Here is a 22,116-nt window from a genome sequence, read left to right as displayed (position 1 = left end):
TTGCTACCACGTCCCAACATCCTTTGGGGAGTTACGTCACCAACCCGCGACAACTCCGGCGAGTTGGCGACAGTTTGTTTTGATGGCTGCAGAGAGCGTTGCTGTGGATTTTCATTTATACTTTATTAATTAAAAGTAAGATGATTCACGAATTGTTGTTGGCATTGAGTGGATACCCGGGCACCATTTTCACATGGAATAAACGGACAGGATTGCAGGTAAAGCGGAAGACGGCCCAAACAGAACAATCAAAAACGATTAGATTACACGGACGAGCATACATTTGTGGATGCGTTTTTTGATCCCGTTGATGCATACCATTACTAGTCCATATTTTTTTGTCTTTCATTCGTTTTTTCGTTTGTGTTGCAGAACCTATGCAATCTCATTTGTGCCAACTTATTCATTGTAAGGCGCTGGCTAAAATTGCATCTAATCAGAACTATTTTGTTCAGTTCAGTTTGTCTATGAAGCTTGCACCTCTTGCATCTATTATGAAGTTAACTTAATATTTGAATAAACAATTAATTGTAGTTAACTTTGTTTCAAATTGGTCTCTTATCGGCTGTCAGATTAAAAAAAAAAAAAAATTTAAAGGCTGTTGCCAATATTTGTCCAAATGCCGGATATCGGTGCCGTTAATTGACCTGACCGATAATCGGTCTATCCATAATCAGACTAGTTCAGATCCGCCGATTCATTCACCATGTCTGAAGCATAATAATCAAATAAAGCTGTTTTCTTTTGGACATGAAACTTGAACCTGCAGTTGTCCCAGGATCTACCCTTCCTTCACCCTAGCGAGACCAGTGTCCTCAATCGGCTCTGTAAACTGGGCTCCGATTACGTACGCTTTACGGAGTTCATAGAGCAACATACTGGCCATGTGCATCAACAAGTAAGTTCCAGATGTCCAGCTGAACATATTTCGCCTCTGTACTTAGTTTTCATTTAACAAAATATATAGTTTTACTGTCATTTTTATGGCTATAGCCTACTAGTCAGTTGCAAGAAAATGTATATATTGTGAACCCCATGGAGTTTCCTGGATTTTTCCACATGGTAGAAAATACTAGAGTATCAACTAAAAACTTACAGAAATCTGTGGCACATGCTAACATTTCTGTTAATCTGCAACTACAGGAAACCAGTTATTAAATCCAAAGTTTCACAACCTTTTTCTGCCCTGGCTGCACTATGATGTGTTCAATAACAACTTGAAAACATTGAGTAGTATCAGTTTAAGAAAACAGAAGAAAACAGTTCAATCTTGAAACTGATTTACCTGAATAAAAGTTTAAACTCTGGCCACAACTAATTCAGTCGTATTTGTGTACACCATTGTGTATGTTGTGTACATATACTGGACTGCACTGTCTCAGACTAGCTGAGATTTACTCTTTAACTTTTCTTTCTGAGAATAAAAGTGTGATAACAATCTTCCAGTGTTTATTGTCTTGCAGCTAGCTGCAACTAGCGATTATTTTCAACATTCAATAAGTTTTTCGATTAATTGATGTATCAGTTAAAAACAGAAAATCCATCCCTGTATTCCAAAACATGACATTATTTCAAATTGGCAGCACAGATAATGCATAAACAGAAATTATGATTCAGTTAATGGTTTGGTCATGCCACAAAATAGGCAAAAATGTTAATCGTTCTTTACCAAAGTCAAAGCAGATGTTTGCAAATGTCTTATTTTGGTTCAGCACAAAGATAATCAGTGTGCTTGCATGGACGACTACCAAAATCTGACAATATTTACTGTTGAGAGGCTGAAATTCCAAAGCATTTGGACAATTTTAAATTAAAGAAAGTCTCCAAACAATTAATTGATTGTCGAAAGGGTTGCCGATGAATTGTTGCTCCTCTAATCATTTGTACAGTTTGATTCACTCAATCTGAGTCATTGAATTATTTCGTTGTAGGAGCATCACACAAATCAGGCCAGCCAGACGGGACTTCATGGGATTTACTTGCGTGCATTCTGCACAGGTTTGGACTCAATGCTGCAGCCATACAGGCAGGCTCTACTGGACCTTGAACAGGAGGTATATTAAATTAAAAAAATAACTAATTAAAAAAAAGAAGTGACTTAAGAGGACAGCAGGTCAACTTTTGTGTGTGTCACTTTCAGTTCCTCGGTGATCCCCACCTGACAATATCCCATGTGAATTATAAGCTTGATCAGGTAGGCTTATAAAGACCTGTGAATAAATGTAAAGAAATCCTGAAGAAAATAAATCTGAACAGCTGTTCCATCCGTACCCTTTCTAAAGTTTCAGTTGCTTTTTCCCTCGGTGATGGTGGTGGTCGAGACGATTAAATCACAGAAGGTAAGGACTTGACAAAAACAGGTGCAATTCTGTCAGAAACAGTAGTATGTCAGATGAAGCCTAAATTCAGACACAAATTACCACGTTTAATAAGATCAACTGCCTACTCGAGTCCTCCATAATGATGGTGGAAGAAATGAGTAAGAACTTGTATCACTGGTTGTCTGAGCTGACAACCATCTGGTTAATGTCTCCTCCGCTTTAGATCCATGGCTGTCAGATCTTGGAAACTGTATACAAGCACAGTTGTGGGGGGCTCCCTCCTGTCCGCATGGCTTTAGAAAAGTAAATAAACCTTTGTAATATTCTTTGAATATTGCATAACGCATATTACCAACCCATATATGTGTGTGTGTGTGTGTTTTGCAACATTCATTAGGATCCTTGCCGTGTGCCATGGTGTGATGTACAAGCAGCTTGCCGCCTGGATGCTGCATGGATTACTGCTGGACCAAAGTGAAGAGTTTTTCGTAAAACAGGGTCCAAGCGCGGGAGGGGCTGCCGCCTACCAGGAGGAGGATGAGGAAGATCTCGGCCTGGGAGGCTTAAGCGGAAAACAGCTGCGAGAACTTCAGGATCTGGTGAGAAGCACGGCTGATATCCAACTCTCAATTTTCCAACTGATTCTTAACCCATTTGCTCCCAAAAACCTATAAATACCTTCTATTTCAAATATTACCGTGTTCCCAAAGACGTGTTTATACGTTTTTTATGTTTTTTTTTTAATTTTTACTTTAGAGCATTCAAAGAAGGCTTTGATGCAGCCTCTGAACTGAAGAGAGTGCTTGAAGCATTGGTAGTTATTACAAAAACGGCCAGCAGGTGGCAGAGAATAAGAGATCAACCAGGGCCATGTTGCAAAAAGCTCTTTCCCCCACTGTTTGAAACACAGATTTGTGAATAATGATGAAACTTAGCTATATTCTAATGCTAATTGCTGCAAAACAGAAACAGATAGAAAGAAGAGACTCTAATCTTTCTTTTGGTAGGTTCCATGTTTTTATAGCAAGAGAACACAATATTCTGTGAGCCTTGCAAAATCAGTCAAAATCTAGTCAAACAGCCCGGAGCGAAAGGGGTTGCTTCAGTGAAAATGGCTGGGAGTGAATGAGTTAATGTTGTTTTGTGTGTCTTGGCAGAGACTGGTAGAGGAAGAGAACATGCTGGCCCCGTCCCTCCAGCAGTTCTCCCTGCGAGCGGAGATGTTGCCATCTTACATTCCAATACGAGTGGCAGAGAAGATCCTCTTTGTTGGAGAATCTGTGCAGATGTTTGAAAACCATAACCACAGTCCATCTCGAGCAGGTGCCGTATTTTACAAAAGTGGACTTTTGCAAGCACATTCCCATTTTATTTGAGTTAGTGTGAATAAAACATGCAAGATTATTGATGACTGTTTCAGGTTCCATATTGAAGCACCAGGAGGACACATTTGCTGCTGATTTGCACCGACTTAAGCAGCAGCCTCTTTTCAGCCTGGCTGATTTTGAAAATTTAATTGATCGCATCAGAAGCACGGTAGCAGAGGTAAAAAAAAAGAAAAAAAAGAAAAATTGACTTTGGCTTGAAATTTCAGGATGAACTTAAAATGTGCTTTAAACCTTTCAGGTGTATTTAGTTTGACCTTTTCAAAACTGGACCACGTCCAACCGTTTGAGTATTTTTTGCACAACTTGCTGTTCTCTAGTGCTGAACGGTAAAATTCATGTTTTAGAGAATGTCAGATTAAATTCACCTCTAACTGTTATAGTGCTTTTTTTATCCTGAATTTTTACCCAAAACTTGACTATCCATAACTCTTTATTAGTAGTGTGTGTCTTCCATCTAAAAATGCTACAATTACATTTTGATTGCCTTTTAGCATCTTTGGACGCTGATGGTGGAGGAGTCTGAGCTCCTTGAGCAGCTTAAGGTATGATATGCTTTACTATCACAATTCTTTTTAAATACCAAATTGGGGTTGATGAAAACAATCAGAATCAAAGATTTCACAGGGTTTCCGTGGGTCATTAACTCATTCACTCCCAGTCATTTTCACTAAAGCAACCCCCTTCGCTCCCAGGGCTGTTTTACTGGATTTTGCAAGGCCCACAGAATATTGTGTTCTATTGCTATAAAAACATGGAACCTACCAAAAAAAGATTAGAGTCTCTTCTTTCATTACGAATAAAGCATATTTGTATCTGTGTAGAATATAGCTAAGTTTCGTCAATATTCGCATTCTGACAAAAACACTGACAAATAGAGCTTTTTGTAAAATCATACATTTCAAGCATAACTTTGACTTAACTACTTTTTTTTTTCTTCTATTGTGGCAGACACCCCCCCCCATACACACACACACACACACACAATAAAAAAAACTGCATCAACTGAAGTGACTTTCGTGTCTGTCACAGTCACTGTTGTTATTGTGGTGTTCTGCAACATGGCCCTGGCTCATCTCTTATACTCTGCTGCCACCTGCTGGCTGTTTTATTTTAAATAACTAAAATTTGCTTTAAGCCAGTGACTACTTGTAATTTTATTTACAATAGCTGCTTTTCCACCAACAAGCCTGGGATCTTTGAATTCTGGGTAAATGGAGTTCTTGGTTGTAAAAGTTCAGCAGGGAATTTATCATGTGTTTCCACAGCGTCATAGAGTTTTCGGTAATTGATTCAAATGAGTTTGGTGACGTATGAGTTTGATGAGCCCAGCTGATGTAACTACAACCCCCCCCACACACACACACACACATTGACCATCCAATCAGCCTTAGTCAGTGCACACGAAGGCTCAAAACTGCCAAAATTCCAAACAAATAAATGACTAAATAAATAAACAAATTACTAAAAGTGAAAATAAAAACAGATATAAAAAATATAATTCAAAATTTAAATCCCAAAAAATAAATGGAAATAAAAATAACTATATACAGTGCTGCTCAAAAGTTTGTGAACCCTAAATGTTTAGTCATACCCCAATCTACAATGCTGACATTGAAAATAATGGACGTGAACAAAAAGAATGATAATTTTGTTATTCATTGTTGATTTAAGAACCATTTCATGGGTGCAAAAGTATGTGAACATCTCACTTAATCGGACATTGCACCTCCTTTTGCAATGAGAACTTCATCCAAACACTTTCTTTAGTGATTTATCAGTCTTTCACATCTACAGTACATTGGGGGAATTTTTGCCACTCTTCCTTGCAAAATGCAGCTAGTTGAGAGAGGTTGGATGGGCGTCTAGCAAAAACTGCACACTTCAGGTCCCGCCACAGTATTTTGAAAGAATTTAAGTCTGGATTTTGACTGGGCAGAACATGAATCTTGTTGTTCTTCAGACATTCATTGCTGGAATGCTTTGGATTATTGTCATGTTGCATAATCCATCGTCTACCAGGCTGTAACTTCACAAAGGCCGGCTTCAGGTTATGATCCAGGATTTCACAATATTCCTTTGAATTCATGATTCCCTAGATTATGTGGAGTTGTCCAGGTCCTGAGGAAAAAAAGCCAGCACAGAATTTAACATTCTCACCACCCTGCTTCACTGTAGGGTGAAGGTTATTTTGCTGGTATGCATTGTTGACTTTCCACCAAACATCAATTTTGGACTCATTTGTCCACAGAAGGGACTTCCAAAAAGCTTCAGTGTTGTCCGGGTACTCTCTGGCAAAGTTGAGATGGGTAACTACCTAACAAGCCTTCCATGAAAGCCGTGTCGTTTGACTTTTCTTGTGATTGTTGAAGCATGCACATGTCCCCGATGTAGCAAAAGTCATTAAAGAAAGTGTTTGGATGAAGTTCTCATTGCAAAAGGTGTAATGTCCAATTAAGTGAGAGGTTCACATACTTTTGCACCCATGAAATCTGAGTTTTTCTTAAATCAACAACTTTTGTTCAGGAATGAATGACAATATTATCATTATTTTTGTTCAAGTTCATTATTTTCAATGTCAGCATTGTAGATTTGGGTATGACTAAACATTTAATAAGGTTATTTTAATATTTTTTACAAAAAGTCTGACAATGCCTGCAGGGTTCACAGCTATGTATGTATGTATGTGTGTGTGTGTGTGTGTGTGTGTGTGTGTGTGTGTATGTCTATATATATATATATATATATATATATATAGTATAAAAAACAAGATTCAATAAATAAAAATAAATGTCAGAATAAATAAAAAAATATACAAATAGATTAGAATAAAATAAATAAAAACGCTCTGCTCTCACATTTATTTATTTCATGCTGCAGATGCTCTGCCAGGACTAAATGTTATTCAAATGAGGGGGCAGTCCTGAGCTCTTGCAAACTGCCTTTCATTGGTCGAGTGAGAGGCTCAATGAACAAGGAAGTCTCGCCGGCTTGCATTGGAGAACTCCAGCAATGGACGACTATCTGGTCCACTGTCACCACAACTTGCGACTTGAGTTGCTCGACATCAAGTACAGGTGACAGTGGACCAGATAGCTGTCCATTGCTGGAGTTCTCCAATGCAAGACAGCGAGACTTCCTTGTTCATTGAGCCTCTCACTCGACCAATGAAAGGCAGTTTGCAAGAGCGAAGTCCAACCCAAGACACGCTCAGGACTGCTTCCTCATTTGAATAACATTTTGTCCTGGCAGAGCATCTGCAGCATTTGCAGAGTGTTTTTATTTATTGATTGATATTTAATTTTATTTAGATATTTATTTTGGTATTTGTTTCAACACTTATTTTTATATTTATTTTTATTTTTTGAATTTCGTTTTTTATTTTTGTATTTATTTGTATTTATTTATTTTTTGTTATTTTTATTTCCACTATTATTTTTTAATGTAATTTTTGAATCATATTTTGTATATCTGTTTTTATTTTCACTTTTAGTCATTTATTTAGTCATTTATTTTTAATTTTGGCAGTTTTGGTCCTCCTTAAGTGCAGCCCGCCCCCTCAAAGTTCCAACCTGGCTCAGCAAGACCCTGCTGCTGAGATAGTACTGGGATGCCCCCTGGTGAATTTAATTACCCCGGAAATTGTTGGTGGTGGAAAAACGCGCAAACTGAATTTTACCAAGGTAAATTGAAAAGTTCTACAAAAGTTCTGGCGGTAGAAAATCCCATAATGAACAAAATGGGCAGGAATCCACAAGTTACTTTGTATTCCAATTAATCTGCTCTTTATTTAAAACAAAAATGTACTGTTCCTGTCAATAACGTCCAACGTTAAATTCCACCTAGTTGCAGAAAAATTACCTCAACACAATTCTGACTCAATGTTTCTCACTTCAACTGTATAGCATTTTAATAAATATTTTACAAATTACAATGAACTAAAAGATACAACCATATCTAAATCTAGATCTAGAGTATTATTCCTCGAGTATTAAAAACTTGTTGTTTTTTTTGGGTACATTTAGAACAGATGAAACGGATAAGATTTGTGATTTTAAGCAGTAAAACGTTAATATTTTGGCCAGAATTAATTTGATAACTACAATTAATACCTTTAAAAACAAATGTTTCCATTTACTGTTGACTGAAGATGACATCACCTGTGCTGAGGAAATAAGTAACGACCAATCACGGCTCACCTGTTTTCTGGGTTTGGTCAGGAAACTGAGACATGATTGGTCTGGAAACTGAGACATGATTGGTCCTTACCTGTTTCCTCAGCACAAGTGATGTCATCTTCAGTCGACAGCAAGTGGCAACATTGGTTTTTAAAGGTACTAATTGTTTATGAAAAATAATGACATTATCACATTAATTATAGACAAAATATCTTCTTACTGTTGAAAATGGCTCAATGTGTCAACCATCCATCCTTTGAAAATTTGAAGCCCAGCAGACAAGTTTTTTTGTTGTTGTTTCTCCCCTTAGATTTTCCTTAGGGATTAATTTGACCCACAACATAACAGGAGGGTTACGTTGCATTAAAATTGGCATTAAAAAGCATACAATTAGATTTGCTGATACATTAAAAAATCCTGTTTTTCATGAAAAAGTTGCTGGGCCCCTTACTGTCTTCTGCTTTCAGATTATCAAGGACTTCTACTTGCTGGGTCGCGGTGAGCTCTACCAGGTTTTTATTGACCTGGCGCAACACATGCTGAAGACACCGCCGACGGCCGTCACAGAGCACGGTAAATCACGTCAATGCTTTATGCTTCTTTACGGGCCTTTCCTTCCGTCCATCTGTCTCGCAATCCATTTCTACTAAGTGCCAGTGGATGAGGTAGTGAAGTAAATGGAGCAAAATTAAAAGCCCAATATGGTGTGCTTCACTCAACATAACCATTCTAGTTTCCGTCCTGTTAATCCATAGCAGGTCTTGAACTTGACTGCCCTACAGTCACCAAGCCTCGTATTTCACAATGACTTGATCACTAATTGAGTCATAAAATATTTGATGTTGTTTTGGTAGGAGCATTTAAACACGAAATACCGGCCTTGCTTAATAACTCTATGTAAAATGGATGTTTTGGGAAATGCCTAACGTTTTATATTGTTAGATGTTGTTGCTGTTTTCCCCAGATGTCAACGTGGCTTTCCAGCAAGCAGCTCATAAGGTGTTGTTGGATGATGACAATCTGCTGCCTTTGCTGCACCTCACTGTCGACTACCAGGGCAAAGACAGCAAAGGTCAGCTCGTGGACCAGAATGCCCATGTTGAAATACAAATACTTTCAGATAACTGAAATACAAATCAAGTGAATATACACACAATTTATTTTATCCAATCCAATCCACTTTATCTCTATAGCATTTGATAAACAAATGTTTCCAATGTACTGCACATTAAAATCCGCACACTATCATACACATAAAATCTAGTAAAACCAACTCTAAAAATAAAAACAAGCAATAAAATACAATAGGTAAAATAAAAAAGACTAAATTTTTCTTTAGACCAAGTGGATGTCATTGGATACTTTTTATTTTTTTATTAATGTAAATTTGAATTATTGGTCTTCATTGTCAGTATACTGACAGTTGAGGAAATCAATGAAATGTACTGTACGCACTTTTTTGTCCTACAAAAAGTTACACAAAAAAAATGTCACAAGCAGTTAAAATGACTTAGTAGCATAAACGGGAAACAAGTTGACTTAAGTGCCATATTTGTATTTTTTTTTCATAGTTTGGCTGATCCTGCGACTTTCCCTTTCCAATTTTTTTTTAAATAATTTGGACTTCCAACTCATGAAACACACAAAAACAGGAATTGAAAATATTGGAATTTTGTGAAGAAATCACTATGTACTTCTGATTCACCCTACTTTTAGGATTTGTAATATATAGGAGTAAAAAAAATCTTAGTCAATAGACATCTTTGTTTTAAAATTCTAACAAAAAGTTCAGGGCTCTTCCAAGGGCAGTAGCATGTCATCAGAAGTTAAATAAAAACGTAAACAATAGCTCTTTATTGTTTTCTACAGTAAATAAAGTTTTCCAAAATGTAAAAATATCTTCAAGTATTAAAATTTTACTTATCTTAGTTATGATTTCAAACAAAAGTTGCCAGGGTCAACAGCATCTCTTATAACGTTAACTGAAAATAGTAAATAGTTTCCTGAAGTTGACACATTTTTAAATTGATATATCATTGGCTGCACGATTCTTCAAAAAGTCCGATGCCGATATTTGTCAAAATGCTGAATATTGGCACCGATAATCAGTCTATCCCTAGCTGAAACGTGCCAGTAATGCACCAAAAGCATTTGCCAACCGCCAAATGAGTGTAAGAAGAAATGAATGGTGAAAAAGAAGCTGTAGTCATGGCAACTAATGTAATTACTAATAATAACTAACTATTATTAACTAATAATTTTAATCAAATATATGACTTCCATACCGGATCGGTCGAGGCCCGGGTTAACAACGACTGCCATCGGTGCTGTTGACCTACAGGGTGCCGGTGGAAACTGAACTACTGTTGGTCCAAGAAGGAGAGGAGAAAGGTGTGTTAGTAGGAAGAAAGCGAAGCGGAACACCAAGAGTCTAGGACTGAGAGTAGAGCAGAGGTGGGCATCGAGGGCCGAAGTCCTGCAGGTTTTGCATGTTGCCCTTCTCCAACACAGCTGATATATGATCAGCTCATCAGCAAGCTCTGCATAAGCCTGATAACGATCCTGTTGATTGGAATCAGCTTGTGTTGGAAGTGAGAAACCTCCAAAACCTGCAGGACTCCGGCCCTCGAGGACCGAGATTGCCCACGTCTGGAGTAGAGACTTTGAATGTCAGAACTATGAAAAGGTAACTGGTTGACATGATGCAGAGGAGGAATGTGGACATACTATGTTTTCAAGAGACCAGGTGGAAAGGGAGCAAAGCTAGAAGTTTAGGAGCAGGGTACAAGTTGTTCTATCATGGTGTAGATAGGAAGAGAAATGGAGTAGGAGTTATCGTGGAGGAGGTGTTTGTTAGGAACGCCCTGGAGGTAAAAAGAGTGTCAGAGTGGTGAGCCTGAAGCTAGGAATCGAAGGTGTGATGATCAATGTTCTTAGTGGGTATGCGCCACAGGTGGGATGTGAGCTGGAGGAGAAGGAAAACATTTGATTGGACCTTGATGAAATGATGCAGAGCATCCCTAGAAGTGAGAGAGTTGTCATTGGTGCAGACTTCAATGGACATGTTGGTGCAGGAAACAGAGATGATGAGGAGGTGATGGGCAAGTTTGGTATCCAGGAGAGAAACGCAGAAGGACAGATAGTGGTTGACTTTGCAAAAAGAATGGAAATGGCTGTTGTGAATACTTTCTTCCAGAAGAGGCAGAAACATAGGTTGACCTACAAGAGTGGAAGTAGGAGTACACAGGTAGACTACATCTTGTGTAGACGGTATAATCTGCAGGAGATCAGCGACTGCAAAGTAGTGGTAGGTGAGAGTATAGCCAGACAGCATAGGATGGTAGTGTGTAGAACGACTGGTGGTGAGCAAGACAAAGACTGCAAAGGCCGAGAAGAAGACAAAATGGTGGAAGCTGAAAAGGGAAGAGTGTTGTATGACTTTCAGGAAGGAGTTGAGACAGGCTCTGGATGGTCAGGAGGTGCTTCCAGATGATTGGACAACTGCAGCAAATGTGATCAGGGAGACAGGTAGGACAGTCCTTGGTGTGTCATCTGGAAGGAAAGGGGATAAAGAGACTTGGTGGTAGAATGAGGAGGTGCAGAAGTGGATCCAGAGAAAGAGGTTAGCTAAGAAGTGGGACACTGAGAGGACTGAAGAAAGTAGAAAGGAGTACAGGGAAATGCAGCGTAAGGTGAAAGTAGAAGTGGCAAAGGCCAAACAAAGGGCTTACAATGACTTGTATGCTAGGCTTTGGAGATAGTCAGAGGCTAGACTGAGATGGTTTGGACATGTCCAGAGGAGAGATAGTGAGTATATTGGAAGAAGGATGCTGAGTTTCCAAATGCCAGGCAGGAGGTCTAGAGGAAGACCAAAGAGGAGATTAATGGATTAAGTTAAGAATACATGAAGGTAGTTGGTATGAGAGCAGAGGATGCAGAGGACAGGCTTAAATGGAGGCAATTGATTCCCTGTGGCGACGCCTGAAAGGAAAAGTCAGGGCAACTAATGTGTGACGTATCATTGCTAGTTTAGCATATGGCCTCCTTACACCACAGCAAGGATTTAACAGCACCAAAAGTCACAATAACTGACCAGGATTCTACCATTTTCCCCAATGCAATGCACAATTCTAGCTAAGGTAAGCCATTTTAAACAGAGGTGGCAAATCCAGGTCCAGAAAGAATTTTAGCCAGCTTTAGCCATGGTGCTAGCTAGCAAACTCACTAGCTAGCTAGCTCCCCGCTGTGCTTGGTTACCTGCTAGGGAGCTAGCTAGCTAGCTAGCACAAGGGGCTAAAGCCAAATTGTGGCAGGGTTTTTACTTTCTGAACCTGGATTTGCCACCTCTGATTTTAAACTAATTAGAAAAAACGTTTTGGTTGTTACAAGTGAAACTTACTCCGGGGCGAATTATAGTCCAAAAAATATGGTTGCTACGGTACATTCTAGGAAATATATGGAAGAGGATTAGAGCCAGAGAGGAGAGAAAAAAAAACATTGGCAGGATTCGGACTTTAATCAGAATTCTGACTTTAAAGTAAGAATTCCAACTTGTATCACAGAATTCTGACTACAAAGGGACTTTATTCTCAGAATTTTGACTTTCCCCCACAATTCATAGCTCTGTCACAAAGTGAGAATTCTGACTATAAAGTGAGAATCCTGAGATTAAAGTCAGAATAAGTGGGAATTCTGACTTGAATCCCAGAATTCTCACTTTAAAGTCAGAATTCTGAGAATAAAGTGAGAATCCTGCTAACCCTTTTATTCACTTCACTGGCCCTAATCCTCTTCCTTAGAAATATGATCAGAAATCTGCACAAACAGTTGTTAATCTGGGAGTCTGGTTCTGTTCTCATGGTAATACTTTTTTGTAATTATTATTTTCAGATATGATGGGACCCAGAGACGGAACTCCTCCACAAGACATCTCCCCTCGTGAGGTTCCTCCCACTGGCTGGGCTGCTCTCGGCCTCATCTACAAGGTTCAGTGGCCATTGCACATCCTCTTCACTCCAGCTGTTCTGGAAAAGTCAGTATTGATCTTTTTCCTCTTTTACAGTTAAAAATACTTCTGTTTGGTGAGCACTTTTGTCTCTCTGGTAGATACAACGTTGTGTTCAGGTACCTGCTGAGTGTGCGGCGGGTGCAGTCCCAGCTCCAACACTGCTGGGCTTTGCAGATGCAGAGGAAGCATCTGAAGTCCAGCCAGACAGACGCGATCAAGTGGAGACTACGTAACCACATGGCTTTCTTGATCGATAACTTGCAGTACTACTTGCAGGTAATGGCCAAATGAACAAACGGCGTGTGAAATGACACTTCAGTATTTTCCCCATTCCCTCAGTGTGTCGCACTAACACAAGCTGCTTTACTATTTTGTCTGCCTCCAGGTGGACGTGTTGGAGTCGCAGTTCTCTCAACTGCTTCAGCAAATCAACTCCACCAGAGATTTTGAAAGCATCAGACTAGCCCATGACCATTTCCTCAGCAACCTGCTGGCCCAGTCCTTCATCCTCCTCAAGCCAGTATGAAATTCAACTGCATTTTCAATACTACAGACTTTGAACTTGTGACACAAATCCAAGCCTCCAATGCTCCTGTTGTCAGGTCTTCCACTGCCTGAATGAGATCCTGGAGCTCTGTCAAAATTTCTGCTCTTTGGTCAGTCAAAGTGTGGCGTCACTGGATGAGAGGGGAACCGCTCAGTTGGACATTCTCGTCAAGGTGAGCAGACCACTGACAGTCTTTTCAATGCTGCTAAATGTTAAAAGGGAAAGAAAAAAAAGTTTGCCACATATTCTGCATTTATTTTCAGGGCTTCAGACGTCAGTCATCACTACTGTTCAAAATTCTGTCAAGCGTGCGAAATCATCAGATCAACTCAGATCTCGCTCAGCTGCTTCTGCGACTGGACTACAACAAATACTACACGCAGGCTGGAGGCACCCTGGGCAGGTAAACTACACTTTTCATACTTTCTTCAGAATTTAAGTCAGTTTAACCCTATAAAACCTTAAAACCATTAAATATATGTGAAAATTCTGATTCTTTAAGTGGGCCTATTTATTGGTCCTTTTGAACAAACACATTTTTCACTTCCACATGACTTTTGATTTGTCGTATTTGATACATCCAGTCACAATGTTTTAAATTTGTACACTTATAACTGTCAAAAATATAATAATAGACATATAAAATATATTAATATTTCCAAAAATCAGAAATAACATTTCCCACTATTAATAAGTTTAGGTGTCTCTCCTTTTTTAATTGGGGCGATCTTGCAAGGTTGTTGGAAAAGCCGTCCATATGTCATGTGACCAGCACTTGACCAATCACGCTGTTTTTTTTTTTTAAGCGCTCAAAGTTACCTCTTTGTTGTAAGAAAACAATGTCGCTTATTTGTCTAAAATGTTATTTCCTTTCATTTCAGTGTTTGAGAAGACCACAGAGAATGTATTTTGACTTTGGTGTTAGTTTTAAAACATTGTTACATACATTTCAAATGGGCTTCTCACAATCAAGACTGATGACCTTGCTTTTGGTCCAACCATCAACTTGACCATCTTTTCAGACTGTCGACAGCTTCTGCTTTTGAGGCGGCTGCCAAATCTCAATGTTATGTACTATTGTTTTCATAGTTTGGTCATTCTAACCTACCGACTGTAGGCTGACACTTTGTATAAACTGTAAATATACTGAAACCTTATTGCATGTAACGTGTCAAAAATAAAAGCAACCCATTAAAGTGAAACACGGATCACATTTATTCTCCCATAAAAACGCACAATGAACTTATGTACAGTAGAGGCATGCAACAAAACAAATGCTGAACAGTGAGTAGGGTTGAAGGCAGTCTACGTGTGTTTTATGATGACGATTGTGATGTCAAAGAGGAGTAATTGTGGAAATACTGAGGCTTGCTCTGGAAATCAAGGCGCTCCCCACAGATGACACTCTGGATGAGCCACTCAGGAGACACCAGTGGGACTTTAAGTGATGTCACATTTTTCTCAATGAGTGGCGGGCAGGAATGGTCGGATACTACGACATCATACTTGCCTGCAGGAACGTCTACACGTGAGAGAGGGGAAAGGGAAAAAAATGGTCACTTTGGCTAAGCAGCAGACTATTGGGACAGTTGATGTCTCCCTTACCAGAAGCATCTTTGTCAGCATGGAAATGTCGGACTGAAGAAGCGCCAGCCATTGTGACGAGCTGGGCCCAAAGCTCCACTGGCTTCTCAAACACCAGGAAAAAATGCAGGTCCTTGAAGGGACTGCAGCGGGGATGCCTGGGGAAAAACAAATACTGCTATTCAATATTTTTGTTTGCTTCAATTTCGTTCAAAACAAGGTCGATACATTTGTTTTTAAATGCACGAAAACGATTAAAATACTTGAGGTGGAAGAAAAAGCAGCGTCAATGGCTCCGCCAATCATATGAAGCGTTACTAATGGGGCCCCTACATCTCAGGCAGCTTGTGATTGGCTCTATGACACGCAGTCACATGATGTGCAATTGGCTAGATTAGAACAACCCGTAAATATGAGGCAGAGGTGGCAAATCCAAGTCCAGAAAGTAAAAACCTTGTCACAGATTGGCTTTAGCCTCAGGTGCTAGCTAGCTAGCTTCCATGATGCTAATTTTTGCCTGCTAGGGAGCTAGCTAGCACAAGGGGCTAAAGGCAAACTGTGGCAGGGTTTTACTTTCTGGACCTGGATTTGCCACCTCTGATTTGAGGGCAATGCGTGTCGCCACTACAAAGGATAATTTGAACTTGATAGCAAGTCAGGGAGTCAATTGGCCGATGTATCCCCATTTTTGCTCCATTAGCTAATATCTTTCAAATTGATGTAGGAGGAACATATGGTTAAAATACTTGTTACTTTTACTCGTCAAGTACATTTCAGATCCTGTACTTTTGTACTTTTACTAGTGAGTAATTATTTGAGTGAGTACTTTTACTAAAGTTGTTTTGAGTAGTAGAGAATTTCATTACTTTTCCCATCTCTGTTAGGGGTGTACAAGAAACAATTTGACTCCAAAAATCATTTTTTGATTTAACTCTTTTGAACGCGATTGATGTGATTTGTCATCAAAGTGAACTCTAATGAGAAGTACCAGCGATGGAAATTGTTGTCAACCCTTTTTTTCTTTTAAATAGGCATGACCAGAGAAAAGTGTTGGTTAGCTCTGGAATGATCATTAAGCTAGGTGGGGAAAAAAGAAAGAAAAAGAAAAAACTATCCAGCATTGGGTCTAATTTGGAGGAGATCAAAAAGTATCAAAACAATGTGGAAGCTCATGAGCATTGTAGATCATTGGAAATTCAACTGTTACAAGCAGCTTGGTTGAAACCAAACAGCCAAACGGAATGAAAAGGCTGGATTTTGGAATAACGGGTGTTGCGTTCCTTTTGTCAATCCAAACGAGCCTGATGTAAACAGTTAGGAATGGCCAGGCTGGTGCGATATGGGCATGCGTTGTCATGAAGTAAATGCGCCGTGACTTTTTCGTTTCTGCACATTAAAATAGCGGTGTCTTGCCAAGAGCTCACCTTTTACTGCTGCTCTTTTACTGCTGATGATACAAACATGCAATAAGGTAGAAACAAACTTTTTTGTGTGCGCTGAAAGGAGTCTAATTTCTCATTTGGTAGTTTGTGTTTACTTAGCCATAAAATGTTATTCTGTGAGCCTTGAAATATTAGTCGGAATGCTCTAAATTGGCTGGTATGCAATAGGTTCTTTAAGGGGTGTTAAAAAAAAATATTTGGCGATATTACAGTGTGTAATTCTCGCATTGATTCAATATGCGGCCAAATCGATGTTTACACATCCATTTTTGATGAAAAAAATATTCAATAAAATATCTTACTTGGGGTTAAGGTTCACACTTTAGGCATGGAAGAATCTTATGTTTAATGTTTTAAGCCATAATATTTTATTGCAATGTTTTTCAAGCCTGAAAAAGATTGCAATCTGTTGGTTGAATACAGTGGCTCACAGTTATAAGTCTGAGGTTTCAGATAAATATACAAATCTTACAGTGTACATGTACAAATTTACTGATTAGTAGTGATGGGGAAATGAAGCTTCATGAACCGCCTATAGATGGTGCTCTTAAGATAATAGCGATGGAAATTGATTACAATCCGGCTGAATCTTTAAACCAAGAGTGCCATCTAGAGGAGTAAAAAAATATCACAAGTGCTTCATGAAGCTTCATCTATGTGTCTGGTTAGTTGTTTGGCTAGCTAGCTAGCTGGCACCTTTAAACCAAGAATGCCATCTAGAGGAGTCAAAAAAATATCACAGGTGCTTCATAAAGCTGTCTGTCTGTCTAGTTAGCTGTTTATCTAGCTAGCCCTTTTAAACCCAAAGTGTCATCTAGGAGTAAAAAATATCACAAGCGCTTAATGAAGCTTCATTGTCCATCTGTCTGTTTGTCTGTCTGTCTGGTTAACTGTTTAGCTAGCTGGTACATTTAAACCAAGAGTGTCATCGAGAGGAGTCAAACAATATCACAAGTGCTTAATGAAGCGTCATTATCCGTCTGTCTGGTTAGCTGTTTAGCTAGCTGGCACATTTAAAACAAGAGTGTCATCTGGAGGAGTCAAAAAATATCACAAATACTTCATGAAGCTTCATTGTCCGTCTGTCTGTCTGTCTGGTTAGCTGTTTAGCTAGCTAGCTAGCTAGCTGGCACATTTAAACCAAGAGTGCCATCTAGGAGTCAAACAATATCACAAGTGCTTCATGAAGCTTCATTTGTCTATAACTACTGATTAGTATTTTTAAAATTTTTAGTAATTTTTTTCGCAATAACCGACTTTAACCAAATTCGTATCGTGATCATCGGTATTGAATCGAATCGTGACCAATGAATCGTGATACGGATTGAATTGCCAGGTAACTAGGCAATTCACACCGCATTCCACTTATATAATAACTTAATATATTGAATATATAAATTACCGAATCGTAATACCAATTGTAATCGATTTGAAAACATTGTTTTTTACCATTCCATGATGTCACCATCTGGCCCCAAACCAGCAGGCAACAGATAGTTCCTGTAGTTGAGCAGTTTGTTGTCCTTGCAGCAGTCTCGCACCCAAAGATGTGAGACGCATGGTACGCCGCTGGCTAAGCACAGCAAGTACTTCCTGGTACGGCAGTGCTGGTCCACAATGAGAAGACTCTGGTAGGCTGCCTTGCACTGAGGGGAGGACCCAAGCGAGGTGAGGGCCCAATTCATGACCAATGTGGAATTTCATCCAATCAGAGCACTTGCCTGTTCTTCATTAAAATCCGGCAGGACAAAGCCACCGCCCGCCAGTAGTTGAGATTCAGTGTATGCTTTGTTAAATGGGCTGGTCTGCACGTGATCTGCTTGGAAAACACAACAAATGTTAAGCCTGTCACTTAGATGTCTCCGCCATCTGAGGATAGTCCGCCTCACCATCCTCCTCCGGATCGTCGCTGAGCAGATTATTCAGTCGGTCCGTCTCGGACGAGGCCGTCAGCATGAAGGCGAAGCCCATGAAGAGAGACGCGTTGTGGGGCATCGGGCCGTGCGTCTCGGCAGGATCGCACGTCTGCCCGGCAAGATCTGTACCGCTGCCGGATGTGTTGCACATGCCGACCCGCGGAGCTGCAGAACAATACATTCATCTTATTCTATATATGGTAACAAACTGGAAAATCAGTTCACCCAAATCAGGCGAAAAATATACTTTGCTGCCACCTACTGGTCGTTTTTTGTAATAACTACCATTACTGTAAGCCACCTCTTCATGTCAAAAGCTGCATCAAAGCCTTCTATATGCTCTAGCATAAAACAAACAAACATAAAAAACGTATTTAAAATAGAAAGTTTTTATAATTTTTGGGAGCAAATGAGTTAACATGAAATTGTCGTGTTGCTATGAGAAACACCAGTGATGTTACAAACTTTCTGCTTTATTGTCTCCACCTGTGGACCACCACCACCAGCACACAAATGCCATTTTTTTCTTTACCAAATAGGCCTCAGCAGCACAAACAGCACAGGGACGAGGGACTTGAGTTGATACTACTGACGTCGCAGTAGTTATGGTCAGCACAAAACACACATGAAATCTGACCATCAATCATTTGAAAAACATTCATTTGAAAAAGTGCAAAAACTAATACAATGCTTAAATATTTTAAAACACACCGATTAAAAGTTATTAAAAGTTAATTTCCATAACTGCTGTTAAAAAATCTGGTCAAGTATAAATATGGTTAATATCAAATAAAATCACAGGTCTTGTTAAAAAAAAAAAAAAAAAGTATGACATGTCGTCCACTCATTCGGTCATGCTTTTGGTGAGAGAGTCTCTGTACCGGCTCTGGCGCCGGCACCCCTGCGGCTTCTTTTGGCCGGCGAGCTGTCGTTATCCGAGGTGCGAAGCCTTCTCTTGGTGGAGGGACCCGGGTTTCGAGGGCTGCTAGTGGAACTGTGGATTGGGGTGTTTGATCCGCCAGGGACTCCTCGGCGTCGCCTTTTGCCTTCCACCAAATTATCTGCACAGCCAACCAGATTGCTTAGTCCACAATTCTTTTTCTCATACATTTCAGATGGACATTTGTTATTATTTATCCAGGCGTATATGTGCTGATGGTACATACCGAGGCTGATGTCGGCGGCCTTGGCAAGGGGCGTGGAGGGCTCATAGGGGCCGAGGCTGTGATGCTCCCTCAGTCTGTTTCCCTGCTCCAGGGAGAGGATGACTGACGTCCTGTTGTACCACTGCTCTTCACCGTCTCGCTCCACATTATAGAAGAGATTTTGCCCTTCTGTTCTATAACCCTTCACCACACCTAAGAAAGAAAGAAAGAAAGAAAAAGAAAGACAAAGAAAGTAAAATAAAAAAGAAAGAAGAAGAATTAAAAAAAGAAATACAAATGCCAATCTTGACTTTGTTGTAATGTCTAACGCATGTTTATTGAACAATATTTCTGGCTTTTCAAAATGAAGTTGTTTTTTAATCTTAGACAATAGACATCCTTTCAAATTTTTAACAAGAAGTTCAGGTAGCTCCCAAAGTTATCAGTAAGTCTTAAAAAGTTAAATGGAAACTTAACATTTAAATACCATAGCTCTCTATATTTTTCTACAGTAATTTTTTCCCCAAAATTAAAAACAAAATGTTCAGCAAATGTTTCAGAAGGTTCCCAGGGTCAGTAGTATCTCTTATACAGTGTTAACTGAAAATTTTAATAAAAAGTTTCCTGAGATTAAAATGGTTTTAGAGGTAACTTTTATCAGACGTCAGATTTTGTAAAAAAAAAATTATTTGCCCAATATCGGCGCCTCCCTACTGACAACAATCTAAATGGTCATTTCCCTCTTTGGCCCATGATTTCCCAAAACAATTTGAAATGTGGACACGTCAGACCACAGAACACTTTTCCACTTTGCATCAATCCATCTCAGATGAGCTTTTGGGTCCAGAGAAGTCGGCGGCGTTCGAGAGTGCTGTTGATATATGACTTTTGCATGGTAGACTTTTAACTTGCATTTGTAGATGTAGCCCTTTTGTTACCTAGCTCTGCTTTTTTGGAATGTGTTACAGGTACTAAATTCAGAATAATTGAAGGGGGGAAAAAAAAGATGATCAGTTTGAACATGAACTCTTTTACCGACAAGAACGTTTATTGACGTATACTAAAATCCCAATGAATGCCGCCAATAACATCAATTGATGTTTTTTTTCTCAATGGTCAGTGCAACGTAATGTGCAGTGGTGGTTTGTGAATGTTTGTGAAAAGGGTGGGAAAATCCCAAAACACCCATGAACTATGGCCAGCAGATGGCAGCATTGTATCTCTTTGCAATTGATTCCCGCGTATCAAATTACATGAAAACATGGCGGATCTTAGGAAATATTGTTTTCAAGGATGACGTGAACGATCAAAGCGTTTGTCACAATAAATCTAATTCACAAAGCGTCACTAAACAAAAAATATTAGTGTCAAAGTCACTCAAAATGTTTCTTTTCACAAAATGCTTGTTTTCTTATTTTTTCTATTTTCGCTTGATATCACTCAAATTACCCATTTTCAAACGGTGATTACTAAATGACGAATAAGGTAGAAACATACTTTTTTTTCTAATGAAAGAATGGAATCCAATCTTTCATATGGTATCCATGTTTATGTAGTCATAGCACACAATATTCTGTTTGCCTTGAAAGATGAGTGAAAATGCTAAGAATCGGCTGGCACTGTCGGGGTTGTTTTTGGGATAACGTTTGGCAGTAAAATAATTAGATATCTTTCTTTATAGTATATTCAATTGAAAATTGGTTGAAAAGCATTTGCAAATCATTGTATCCACTTCATTGGAATTGTATTTTGTATTTTGAAGAGAGCATTCTCTATACAAGTGTCTCTACTTCTTAAGTACAGAGAACTTTTACAACCTTGACGTGTAATGATGACAAATCTGCTCAGCTAATGAGCAACCAGTGAATTTCAGTGACTTTTTCCTCTGTGTGATCCATACAGAAGTCTCCTCCTCGAATCAGCTGAGTTTACTTTACCTACCTACACTGAAGAACTCATCTTCCACCAAAGCGGTGACCTCAGTCTCCAGTGGAATGGGGTCACACAGCAGGATATCTTTGCCCGCCACTTCACATTCATAGCCATCATCAAAACGCAGGCGGTATCTCCCCTCCCCAGGATCTTTGATAATGCGGCCAGAGTAGAAGTAGCCATTGGACGACCACTTGGCCACCACTCGCAGTCCCACAAAGCTACTCCCGGCTGAGCTTGCCTCCTCTGGGGATGACCGGAGGGAGTTGGAGTGGCACGGAACCTCGTCGTCTGTGGGGGTGACGGGGACGTGCGGGGTCGGGATGTAAGGTTCATCCTCTGAGGACGACAGGGGCTGACCTTGAGCGCTGAGACGTGGCTGTGCGCTAGCACCTCCTCCCCTGGAAGATCCACAAGATTTGCTCAAATCAAAGTGCACGCTATACAACTGACTATGGAAATAAAGAGCTACCATGTAGAACGTTAGTGAGAAGAAAAGTGTCATGCGAGATTACAGCAGGTGCCCTCATTTGACGTGAGTTGTGTTAACATGCATGGCGAGCCTCTGGGAGGACTCACCTGGAGGGTCGGCCACGTTTAGCCCGTCCTCTGGGGGTTTGTGAAACTAATGCCCCAGACTCGGGGGTACCTGTGTCCT

The 22,116-nt window shown here is 39.7% G+C and overlaps 2 protein-coding genes across 2 annotated transcripts in view; one reads left to right on the top strand and one right to left on the bottom strand.

Annotated features, from left to right (window-relative positions):
• The first annotated feature begins 23 nt into the window (after positions 1-23).
• Positions 24-14,641, top strand: tubgcp4 (tubulin gamma complex component 4). The gene is made up of 18 exons (XM_077564674.1): positions 24-218; positions 770-898; positions 1,932-2,054; positions 2,141-2,194; positions 2,283-2,339; positions 2,545-2,624; positions 2,719-2,920; positions 3,479-3,644; positions 3,742-3,866; positions 4,201-4,251; positions 8,352-8,457; positions 8,849-8,956; positions 12,775-12,916; positions 12,991-13,168; positions 13,278-13,412; positions 13,495-13,611; positions 13,703-13,842; positions 14,321-14,641. Exons 1-18 carry the CDS (start codon positions 141-143, stop codon positions 14,325-14,327), a joined length of 1,998 nt encoding a protein of 665 aa, XP_077420800.1. The 5' UTR covers positions 24-140; the 3' UTR covers positions 14,328-14,641.
• The window catches only part of tp53bp1 (tumor protein p53 binding protein, 1), a 35,402-nt gene continuing 27,916 nt past the window's right edge, over positions 14,631-22,116 (bottom strand). The window contains exons 21-29 of the mRNA XM_077564673.1: positions 22,038-22,116; positions 21,468-21,859; positions 19,548-19,739; positions 19,263-19,442; positions 18,355-18,546; positions 18,187-18,281; positions 17,915-18,111; positions 15,045-15,181; positions 14,631-14,961 (exon numbers count right to left, since the gene is read on the bottom strand). The exon at positions 22,038-22,116 is cut by the window's right edge and continues 68 nt beyond it. Of these exons, the coding sequence (XP_077420799.1) occupies positions 14,756-14,961; positions 15,045-15,181; positions 17,915-18,111; positions 18,187-18,281; positions 18,355-18,546; positions 19,263-19,442; positions 19,548-19,739; positions 21,468-21,859; positions 22,038-22,116 (1,670 nt within the window). The 3' untranslated portion in view covers positions 14,631-14,755. The remainder of the gene's footprint in view (positions 14,962-15,044; positions 15,182-17,914; positions 18,112-18,186; positions 18,282-18,354; positions 18,547-19,262; positions 19,443-19,547; positions 19,740-21,467; positions 21,860-22,037) is intronic.

Source organism: Vanacampus margaritifer, chromosome 4 (assembly GCF_051991255.1).
Source record: "Vanacampus margaritifer isolate UIUO_Vmar chromosome 4, RoL_Vmar_1.0, whole genome shotgun sequence".
In the NCBI taxonomy this organism is placed as follows: domain Eukaryota; kingdom Metazoa; phylum Chordata; class Actinopteri; order Syngnathiformes; family Syngnathidae; genus Vanacampus; species Vanacampus margaritifer.
The sequence above is the reverse complement of the archived record's forward strand: the minus strand, read 5'-3'. Positions and strand labels throughout refer to the sequence as shown.